The sequence below is a fragment of the Triticum urartu genome, chromosome 6, assembly GCF_003073215.2.
Source record: "Triticum urartu cultivar G1812 chromosome 6, Tu2.1, whole genome shotgun sequence".
Lineage (NCBI taxonomy): Eukaryota > Viridiplantae > Streptophyta > Magnoliopsida > Poales > Poaceae > Triticum > Triticum urartu.
This window is the reverse complement of record NC_053027.1, coordinates 7,881,787-7,893,205: the sequence shown is the minus strand read 5'-3', so window position 1 is coordinate 7,893,205 and position 11,419 is coordinate 7,881,787. Positions and strand designations below refer to the sequence as shown.

General features: G+C 44.6%; 1 protein-coding gene across 2 annotated transcripts; it reads right to left on the bottom strand.

Annotated features, from left to right (window-relative positions):
• Positions 1-3,424: 3,424 nt before the first annotated feature.
• LOC125517301 (ubiquitin-like domain-containing protein CIP73) lies at positions 3,425-10,815 on the bottom strand. Of its 2 annotated transcripts, XM_048682495.1 has the most exons (18): positions 10,524-10,815; positions 10,057-10,193; positions 9,737-9,854; positions 9,209-9,304; positions 8,605-8,651; positions 8,414-8,464; positions 8,251-8,316; positions 8,028-8,168; positions 7,880-7,949; positions 7,632-7,789; positions 7,034-7,198; positions 6,881-6,952; positions 6,680-6,797; positions 5,560-6,129; positions 5,176-5,462; positions 4,421-5,008; positions 4,034-4,189; positions 3,425-3,805 (listed from the first exon to the last, which is right to left on the bottom strand). In XM_048682495.1, the coding sequence occupies exons 2-18, from the start codon at positions 10,189-10,191 to the stop codon at positions 3,734-3,736; spliced, it is 2,910 nt and encodes a 969-aa protein (XP_048538452.1). In that variant the 5' UTR covers positions 10,192-10,193; positions 10,524-10,815; the 3' UTR covers positions 3,425-3,733. The 2 variants fall into 2 exon arrangements, with proteins under 2 accessions (XP_048538452.1, XP_048538451.1); XM_048682494.1 differs by lacking the exon at positions 8,414-8,464 and having other exon boundaries at positions 10,524-10,791.
• Positions 10,816-11,419: the final 604 nt, after the last annotated feature.

The window sequence follows — 11,419 nt, the reverse complement described above, 5'->3', positions numbered from 1 at the left end:
CCATCAAGGCCCAAGCCGACGCTCAGATCTCACACGCCAGGACGGTGAAGCGGGACAGGAAGGGCTTGATCATTGCCACTGTCATGCTGATCTTGGCCTTGATCCTCCTGCGGCTTGGATTCGGTGTCAAATCCACGTTAAGGGTGTGTAGTCAGTTAGATAGATGGTTTTCGGCCAAACCCAACAAATACAAGTAAAATTTCATCATTTCATGTATACAATTACGTGATATTTACAGATACTTGCATCGGAGGTTTATAGTTCTGGCGCTACTTGTTGGATTTATCTAGGTTTTGTCCTAAATGTCCGTGGTGCCCGACTTCGCCGTGTATTGGAAGTCCATGGCCTAGTATTTTTTTTTTGTTCTTCAGGAATTGGCTGAAGTGTAATGTTAAAAATGTCCTACACATTATCAATTATACATTTGTGAGCATGTAATGTATAGGACAAAACCTAGATAATCCAACAAGTAGAACATTTCTAGCGCAAAAATTGATAGCTCACCAAGCGGTAATGTTAACAATGTCCTACACATTATCAATTATACATTTGTGAGTATGTAATGTATAGGACAAAACCTAGATAATCCAACAAGTAGAACATTTCTAGCGCAAAAATTGATAGCTCACCAAGCGGTAATGTTAAAAATGTCCTACACATTATCAATTATACATTTCTGGCGCTACTTGTTGGATTATCTAGGTTTTGTTCTTCAGGAATTGAGCTATCAACAAAAATTGCAATGAAAAAATGCCCTATACATTTGTTGCACCAAATAAAAATATATCTTATGCTCAATTATAATTGATCAAAAAGACGTTTTGGATGGTGATTGCGGGAAGAACACACTAGTACTAAGCTGCATCAGAACTGAGCAGAGGGGGTTTGAGAAGATGAGCAGCACAAATTACATAGCAGGGCAAAAGAAGCAACTTAATCAATTGCTAAAATTGTAAAAGGAACGTTGTAAAAATTTGGTCCATTGTAAAAATGAACCATCTATGATTGAGGAGGGTCCTCGGTTCTAAAGAGATTTAAGCTCCAATTGATACAAACAACGCTTTGTGCCTGCCCTTGAAACCAGAGTGTCACCCAACCCAAGCTCCAGAGGCTCAAGATAATGCCTAATGCTAGTGGACCAGAGCAGAGTGGGGCCGCACCTACCAGCATCGAACACTTGACAGGGCTTGAAGAACTGCCGGTACAAAATCGGGTTTCTGAGGTGCCACGGATCCGAGAAGACGAGCACACAATCTTACTCAAGGAGTGCTTTCGACGTGCGTGAGTCTGGTCGTCGCCAAAATCCATGGTTGCAACCTCTGAGGGGCAAGCTATAGGAGGTAGGAGCAAGTGGAGGAAGGAAGGAAGAGATCTTGGTCCTATGGTGAGCGACTTCCATGTTTACCTAATGGATTTTCACATATAATCAGAAGCATAACAGGTGGAATCTGAGTTCAGAGTAAGTCGCAATGCCGAACAATTAAATCTTGTTGGTACCACAGACAGACGATCGAGGAATCGGGTTTTTGAGGCCACAGATCCGGGAAGACAAGCACACAATCTTCCTCGAGGAGTTTGAAGAATTGTCGGTAGAAATCGGGTTTCTGAGGTGCCACGGGTCCGGGAAGACAAGCACACAATCCTCCTCCAGGAGTGCTTTCAACATGAGTGAATCGAATCTGGTCGTCGCCAAAATCCATGGTTGCAACCTCTGAGGCAAGCTATAGGAGGGAGGAGCAAGTGGAGGAAGGAAGGAGAGATATTTGTGACACTCCGTGTGCTCCTATTTGATACACCAACCGAACCTGAGTGATTATCCTACTAATGGATTTTAACATATAATCAGAACCACAACAGGTGGCTAATAGAAGACGACACTCAACAGCGGAGAATCCGAGTTCAGCTTAAATCACAATGACCAACAATTAAATGTCGTCGGTACCACAGACTGACTGACTGATCCAGGACTATGGTTCCCCAAAGCTAGCTATGTGCATGTCACTAGCAAAATTCGGTAACAACAGACAACAACTACATCCACAGACAGAGAGACAATTACATCCACAAGTCATGAGTTCTGTATGTTTTCACCACATTGTCAACCACGCCGCCTGAAATGTACCGCCCGCTTGACCGACCGACTCCTGGGCCAAGATTCACGACTGCTTGGCCTCGGATTCGGACTCCACCCTCTCGCTGAGTTGCTCCAGCAGAAGCTTCATGTACTCCTGACAAAATCAGCAGCTTTTGTTACCAACTAATAGTGGAACGACAAAGGGGAAAGAAACATGTTCCAAATAAATAACCATGCATAATCACCCACATAACAAAAACATAACAAACCCATGTACCCAGCAGACTACATATTACGTGTATAATATCATCTCAAGTCTAGCATTCACCAACAATTTTATATGTAATTTAGGAAATACTATAAGAAAATTTAGAGATACTTGACATCACAGGTTTATAGTTCTGGCGCTACTTGTTGGATTATCTAGGTTTTGTCCTAAATATCCATGATGCCACAACCCGCCGAGTATCGGAGAATCGGCAACGGAAAACTATACTTTGTTGTTCTTTTGTCACATGTACTTTTAATTTAACAGATTCGAAGTGCATGGCCGAGTTTTTTTTTTCTTGAGGAATTGGCTGACCTGTAATGTTAAAAATGTCCTATACATTTTTTTGCACCAAATAAAAATATATGTTATGTTCAATTATTAATTGATCAAACTATCAAAAGACGTTCAGGATGGTGATTGCGGGAAGAACACACTAGTACTAAGCTGCAACAGAACTGAGCTGAGAGGTGTGAGAAGATGAACAGCACAAATTACATAGCAGGGCAAAGGAAGCAACTTATTCAATCGCTAAAATTGTAAAAGAAACACACGTTCCTGGCCTCACTAACCTCGACCTGAAAATCTGAAGATGAATTGTAGAAATGAACCATGTATGGTTGAGGAGCGTTCTCGGTTTTAAAAAGATTTAAGCTCCAATTGAACAACGCTTTGTACCGGCCCTTTGAGACCGCTGTGTCTCCCAACCCAAGCTCCAGAGGCTCAAGATCATGTCTAATGTAGTGGACAAGAGTAGAGTGGGGCCGCACCTACCGGCATCAAACACTTGACAGGGCTTGAAGAATTGTCAGTACAATTCAGGTTTCTGAGGTGCCACGGATCCGAGAAGACAAGCACACAATCTTCCTCGAGGAGTGCTTTTGGCATGGGCGAATCTGGTAGCCCCCAAAATCCTTGGTTACAACCTCTGAGGCAAGCTATAGGAGGGAGGAAGGAAGAGATCTTGGTACTATGATGAGCGACCTCCGTGTGCCCCTATTTCATACACACGAACAGAGTGGTGCTTCTCCGCTGGCATGTGCTCCTATCTGTTCGTCTCTGTCTTGCTCAAACATGCATCATCCTACTAATGAATTTTCACATATAATCAGAAGCATAACAGGTGGAATCTGAGTTCATCATAAATCACAATGCCGAGCAATTAAATGTCTTCGGTACCACAGACAGACTGATCCAGGAATACGGTTCCCCAAAGCTAGCTATGTGCATGTCACTAGCAAAATTCGGTAACAACAGACAACTACATCCACAGACAAAGAGACACAATTACATCCACAAGTCATGAGTTTTGTATGTTTTCACCACATTGTCAACCACGCCGCCTGAAATGTACCACCCACCCACCGACCGACCGACTATCACGCCACGCTTCACGACTGCTTGGCCTCGGATTCGGACTCCACCCTCTCGCCGACTTGCTCCAGCAGAAGCTTCATGTACTCCTGACAAAATCAGCAGCTTTTGTTACCAACTAATGGTGGAACCACACAGGGGGAAGAATCCCCCTCGTAACAAACTCGTGTGCAAAACGGACTACATATTATGCGTACAATATAATCTCAAGTCTAGCATTCACCGACAATTGCATTCTAGTATATGGTTCACTAAAACATTCTGTAATAAACTACAATTGGACTTGTTCGAAAAACTAGAGGTTGTAGGGAACATACATCAGCAAGCTCCGGGTCATTGGCAAGCTCTTCAAGCATGACCTCGATGCTCTCGTCGTCGCCATAAGCCTGAGCAGCAGTCTCAAGGACAGCACCAAAGATATCCTCAGGGGCATCATGTTGCTCGATGCGTTGACATGCTTCTTGAAGATCCATCTGTCCAAGAAACAACAAACATGAGCGATGTTGTATGTACAAGATCAAGGATTCCAGTATTTCACGCTGATCAGAAAATGGGTTTCACACATTCAGGCAACATAAAATTTTCTTGTTCCAACAAACATTTTTCAACTCTCCGAACTGATGGCTGGTGTCCAAACATGGCATATTCAGGTAAATACAAAATGACCTACCAACTTTAGTCTTTTGTTAAACAGGATGGCATACCTGAGAGCTTCTCCCACCTGCAGCGTCGCTTACTTCCCTGTCATTCTGTCGCGGCTGCACATCTGTACCAGCACGAGGAGGTGAAGCTCCACCAAGAACTTGTGACACAACAGGCATCATCTGCTGCATCATACTGGCCAAGTCAAAACCACCTTGGCCCCTTTGTGGCGCATCCACATTTTGCACCATACTGCTCAAGGTGTCCATCACTGCACGGTTCTGTGTCAAGTCCTCCATGATGTTCCTCACATCAGCTGGTGATTCCATTCCTGTCTGAGCAGCTACATTTGACATCAGATTGCCAAACATCGGGTTGTTGAGAACACTTGACAGCATACTGCCGAGGTCAACTTGCCCTTCACCACCCGGTCTTCTCAGAGGCATTCTAGCAGCAGATCGAGGAGTTGAAGATGGAGCTTGAGAAGCCGTAACACTGCCGCTGCTCGCATTAGCACCTCTTGAAACAAGAGCTTGCAGAGCCTGCTGTCCCCTCAGAACAGCTTCCTGGCTTCTAGGGACAGAAGAGGTGTTAACAGCTTCCCCAGAATCACTGCTAGTCCCAGATGGCTTTGTTACTCTGCTACGTCTCTGCAAGTGTAGTTAACATAATCAATGACATTGTTCTCTCAAATGAAAATCAATGACATTACAGCTAACAACAACAAATTACAAGCACTAGGACAAAATGCAAACTTTTGAGCAATAAAATTTGTGAGACTGTAGGACTAAGAACCAGGAACTTATTAGTATTTTACCTTGGGCTGCAGGCCACCACCAAGGCCAAGTGGTCCAGACCCACCACTAGCAGTAGGTTTAGCAGACTCTCCAGTTTCTCCATCTGACGGCTTGCTCTTCAGTTCAGAATTTTCTGCTGGCATGTCCAAAGGAACATCACCTGTGTGTGTGCCTGTCATCTGTCCTCCTAAGCTGGCTGCTGCCAACTCCCCAGAGTGTTGTTGACTGCTATCAACATCCGAGACACTCACAGTACTGATGTCCTGTGGTGTCAAACTGGGATCGGATGTATTTGAAGGCACAGTACCTAAATAGAGCAATAACAACAGAAACAGGAATGGTGAACGATTTGGTACAATTTTGCCTAGAGGGAAAAGAATTCAGATTACTTCAAAAAGAAGTACCTGCGCCAGTTGCATGAGATTGCACGTTCAGAGAAGTTTGTCCATGATGAGAACCCGGCAGCTCATTTTGTACTTGTGTATTTCCTGATGTAACAGAGCTCACAGTGCCAGCTCCATTGTTTGTGGTTGGGGGGTGAGGCCCCTGGGCTGCTGGGTTCAGCACAGATGATGTAAGTGAAGCCAATGCTTGTGGATTTGCGGCCAATGCATTGGCTACCTGTGCAGATATCTGTGCTATCATAGAAGAAATAGCACTGCCTGAAGAAGCTTGTGGAATAACATATGCCGGATTTGGTTGAGATCCATTGCCCACTGCAGTCTGAGAACCTTGAGGACCAGTTGACTGGTTAGGTACTGCCACTTGGCTTCTCATTTGAACAGGAAGGATAACACCAACTGAGGACCTCCCTGGAAAGGCCGGAATAGCTGCAACAACTGTGTGTGGTGGCAATCCACGTGTAGCCGACGGGTTGCCTCCTTGAGTTCTTTCTGCATTTTGGCTTTCCCCATTGGCAGTGGTTGCAGAAGCAGTGGTTGAACCAACAGATGGACCACTTGTTGCAGAAGCACCTAGTATACAGGACAAAAGAAGAGTCAGGGGAAGCTCAGGGGATATCAAAATGTGACAAGCACTCATTGCAACTTAAAAATTAAAGCTCACATTTCATCTTATACTATCTAATTGTCATCCAAGAGACACAACACAGAACAGCAGACACAGAACAGAGTATCTCAATGTGATCCCCATGCTGCATGTGCTCCCCACCGAGTGCATCAAGTGTCAAGAACACAAATGACATTTGGAAGCCAATATAATTTAAAAAAAAACATTTGTTGTATGTCCACGTATCTGTCAATCACAAGGTTTAGAAACATATCTACTTCCTCATATGAGGACACCATTTATGATGCACCTAACACCTATAAACTCAGACAAATTAATAACCAGATACAATTTAGATGCTGTTTGATGTTCTCAATGGGGGGGGGGGGGGGGGAATAAACATAGATAATACACCATAAGAAGGTCACCTGTTTGCCCATTAACTTAACCCACTTATATATTAAAAAAATCCATAAAGCAAAAAATTTAAATAGTACTTGCAGTGGGAGATCTTACCACCATGAATATTGACACCATTTGCTCGAGAAGGATCAACAATACCAAATGGACCAGAGACACCAAAAACTGGCGGTATGCTAGAAACTCCAAAATGAGGGGCACTCTGGAAAGACGGCTGCGCGATGAAATAACGTGTTATTGTTACTGGAGTTGCAGAACACATCAAAACCAACACCAAGAAGTATCACAACACATCACCTGAACCATGATTGGACTTGGTCCTGTGGGGGTTATATAAACAGCAGGCCCAGCATTTACAAAAGCATTAATCTGCAAAATCAACAAGCTTTCAGAATACTTAAACCATGTGAATCACTTGTGTGATAGTGAAATTTATAGAAATATGCATACAGGAGATGGTCCCATTCTAAGCGTCATCATTGTCCGTCCAAGCTCAAAAAGCATAGACCCCAAATGCTGCATCGCTACTCCCAACTGTGCCGACTCATTCTGGATCTGGCTTCGCACAGATGGATCAGCAGTGGCAGCATCTGTCTGAATACGTTGTGCAAGATGCTGAAACAAAAATCAGAAGAATGTAGGTCACAAAGAAGTCCGCACAAATGTTCGCATTTATCTCTTCGGTTGTCTAAAAAATTATTTGAGAGAGAAACAATTTAACAGACACAAAACTGCATCATAGCATATGCACAATCAGTTGCCAAAAAACAAATCATGAAATTCTAACACCAGAAAAAGCATCAACAGTCCTATGAGCGTTGTGTTAAGAGAGTGAGGAAGGGAAATTTTCAAATGTTCATTTTATATATAGATTTCCATAGCATTGTCTATAAAAGTACTCAAATTGTAACACTTGCTTAGAGAGCATTGGCTTGGAGACTACAATAGAAGGGAAAATAGTTAGGAAATATAGTATCTCTGTCAAAGGTCATCCATTGCAAAGGTCAGAAGCGCAGAATACAAACTACAAGAGGGAAAAGTAACATACAGAAAGCGCGGAAGAAGCACTGCCGCCAAGAAGTTGTTGGGCCCTTTCAACAACTGAAGCCAGCACCTCAGGACTTGGAAAGCTTTGGTTCAAGTAAGCATCATCTGTCGCTGGTGTTGGTGGTTCCTGAGCATTGGAGTCCGTGGATGGTGGAACACCTTCATTTTCATATATCAAAAAAGAATTGCATAGATATTAGTGCTATTGACAAACAACAAATAAACCAGCTGCAAAAAGAATTACCATACCATTGTTCTGCAATACTTGGTCCATGCGATTGATATACTCCAAAAGGGTCGTCATGGAATCAGGAATAACCTATGATCAATGTTAAAGTTAGATGAATGAAATACAGATGGCAAAAGATGAGGAAGAAAATGATAACAGTATATTAACCATGTTGCGAGGAATAGCGCCGGAAGGTGGAAGCTGTGACACATGAATTTGATGATTGAAAATTGAGAACCCAGGTGGTGCCTGGCCTGGCTGAGCTCTTCCATTATTGGCCCCATCTGGTGGGGGCTGGTTTAATGGCACCTAATTAAGCAACCACAGAGAAGTTAAACATTAATGTATATATCAGCAACCCTAGATAGGCCTATTGAGGAAACCTCATTACCGAGAACGTAGCATTTGCCACACCACCAGGCATCCCAAGAAAGTTACCAAGAATATCCCGAACAGTCTGAACATAACAGAAGGGAGGAATTATACCAATGGGCAAGTGAAGCAAGCGATCATCTGACAGAAAATTATACAGAATGCTAGAGCAAAGCATATACCGCAGGAATGTCATTTATCACCCCCTCGGAAACCATAACATCTATAGTTTCCTAGAAGAGAATAAATAACAACTATTTAAGAATTATAATCGATGTTCAACCATTGCTAAATGGTAGGCAGAGCGGCAACTTTTCAAATAAATAAGTTAATATAATCAATGTTAACCATTACAAAAATGGTAGATGCATACCCTGGACATGTAATCTCCCAGTATTGCTCCATTTCCAGCATTATTAACTGCAACCACGACAAAAATGTAAAAGGTTCATAAGGCCAAGTCACAGTATACTGTCTTCCAAACATACTATACTAAAGATCATGACAAATGAATTGAATTCAGGAACAACCAATTACATCTAAAATGAGCAAAGGTACAGAAAATATAATCAGATAGCAGAAACGATCTGCACAAGCATATAACCCTGACTAGTCAACAGTGCCTCTGCATAGACTAAAGCAACAAATATACCAGAGGATTAATCAAGACCTCTTTCAGTTTAAATAGCCTGAAAACTCCACTGGCTCTTTACATCCACAGCTAGCTAGAACTATTTTAATCCTCCTTGTGTTAAACAACGTTCATTATGGAATGTGCATTGCATATACTGCAGTTTGTGTGCAAATGGAGAACATGAAATTTGGGAGGTGGATGCAGACTTAATTTGAGCTCCCATAATGCTGACGCAGGGTAAGGCGCACCATGTATGTATACTAAATCATGACAGCATATCAAAATATTTGTTGTGCTCAGGATTGATGATGTAGGTATCAGAGCAATGACATATCTGACTTACCATTAGCATTGGGGTTTGCTTCAGGAGTCTCAGATGAATGTTGGCCCTCAGCCGTGCGCCGAGCCACCAAATGCAATGTATATCCATCTTCCAAATCTTTAGATTGTCAAGGATACATATATATGACAAGAGTTGTGACCAGAGAGCAATCAATACAATCCATGGATAAATGTGGCAGGAGAACAACTTAAAAAGCATCCATTAAAGTGTCAGATGAACAGGTATACGAATATTGCACGTAATCATGCTGTGAATGACAGAAACCAACTAACGACAACCTCCTATTATTGCACGTAATCTTCAGTAAAATCTACAGTTCCGGCGGTTACTAGTGAACAACTCGACTTAATAAATAAATGCATACCAAAAGCTTACAATGATTTGAAGTTCTGGTTCGTATTTCTAGGCAACTTCAATACGACAAAAACTTCGGTATGACTCATCAAGGTAATAACTGATGTGGAGATACAGATGGTTCAATAATTAAACTTTGTAGCCTTGACAGGAAACGAACAAACAAAAGGATACGGTATTCCGACAAGAGATGATCATCCTTTAAGACTCTTCCTCTAAAAATCAGCCGCTGCTGCTCCACAGGAATCCCGGCGACATCTACTATCTTCTCCTTTAGGTTCAGAACAGTCTCCTGAGAAAAAATATTGGCAATTAGTTCAACAGAAAACACTGCACACAATAATATGCGCTATTCCGGCTCTAAATACAGGGATTGACAATTAACAGGGAGTTGAGCCTAAACAGAACAATAGCATTGTTAGCACTTGCAGGTAGTTCAGCAGCCAACAGACGGGCACGGCGGAACCAAACTAGAAAAGCCAGGGCATAATTACATTCTTGTCGACGCGGAGCTTGTGCACTTGCGACTCGAGGGTCTTGATGTTGATCTCGATGGTGGCGGATTCCGGGCCATCTGCGCCATCCCTCGCCGTCGAACTCCCGGCACCACTGGCACCGTCGTCAGCCATCCCTGCAGCCACACACAGAAAACCGATTAAGGATCACTCAGGCGCCATACAAAGTACAGGGCATGTAAACTGGCAAGGCGGGGGGCGCCTCTCGCCCTGCTCGGAGCTCTCCCTAGGGTTACCGACTCCGCCCCCGGCACAAGATCCCCGCGGAGGAACCACCGAGGGAAAAATCGGGCCTTTTGCTCCGGCGGGGCCCCGGAGGAACCGCCGCCCGGCATTTCGGGGCGCCGGCTGGCGGCGGATCTAGGCGGCGTGCCGCCGGATGAAGTCCGTCTAGGGTTCGACCATGGGTGGGTGGGTGGGTGGGTGGCAGGGCAGGGCGCGCGTACCTCGGAAACCGTCGGCCAAGATCGCGGACGGCCGGGGAGGGGGGTCGGCGCAGCACGGCAGGAGGGGCGGGCGCGACGGGGCCGAGCGGGGACGGCGTGGGCGGCGGGGGGGGAGGAGGAGGGGTCGAAGGGCGAGGCGGAGGCGGCACGGCGGCGGCGCTAGGGCACGGCGGTGGGATTCAGGGGGAGGGGAGAAAGCCCGATGGATTTTGTTTTGACTGCGGCGACGAGTGTGAAGACTCGTCCTTGCGGTGGTCTCTGCCTTTTGCCTTGCCTTGGGCGCCGCTCCTTGTAGATTCTAGAACAGTCTAGGAAGTGGCATTTTCTTGGGGAGAAAAATAGGTCTTTTATGCATAACCTTATACTACTACTACCTGAGTTTATATGGAAATTAGGTTTATGATAGAGCCCTTGTATGTCTTTTGGCCATGGATGTTGTTTGCTCTGACTCTAATGGCGGGGCTGATACGCTGTTTTTGTTTTCTGGCGATGCTTTCTTTCCGGGAGATTATAGATTAGGGTTGTTCGGGATCGTTTCCTTTCCCTTTCTCTCTCCCTCTCCTAACTGATTAGAATGGTGGCGAAATGAAGGAGCGAGGCTACACCGTTGATGATGGGGGTGGAAGGAAGGGCCATCTGATGGTTTGAGCTACCCGACACGCCACCCCGAAGAAGGATGAGTAGAGTGATATGGATACGAGGTGGGGGGTGGGGGTGATGGCGGATTCGTGTGTGTTAATATGGGGCCCGTGAAGTAAGGCGGGTATATATAATGTTTTGAGCGGCGATGGGGAGTTAGGGGGGCCATAATGAGAAGGGGTTGGCGGGAAAGAGGTTGACCGAGGGTGGGTGAGGTTGCATAGGGCAAGGTGGTGTGATTCTCGAGGAGAGGAGAA

What these genes read in the sequence shown, in the direction of transcription:
- LOC125517301 (XM_048682495.1), bottom strand. Translation starts at nt 10,191, where the DNA reads ATGGCTGACGACGGTGCCAGTGGTGCCGGGAGTTCGACGGCGAGGGAT. An exon ending in TGGGAGATTACATGTCCAGG is followed by an intron (nt 8,465 to 8,604) that starts GTATGCATCTAC and finishes ATTCTCTTCTAG; the next exon opens with GAAACTATAGATGTTATGGT. An exon ending in GCGCTATTCCTCGCAACATG is followed by an intron (nt 7,950 to 8,027) that starts GTTAATATACTG and finishes CATTGATCATAG; the next exon opens with GTTATTCCTGATTCCATGAC.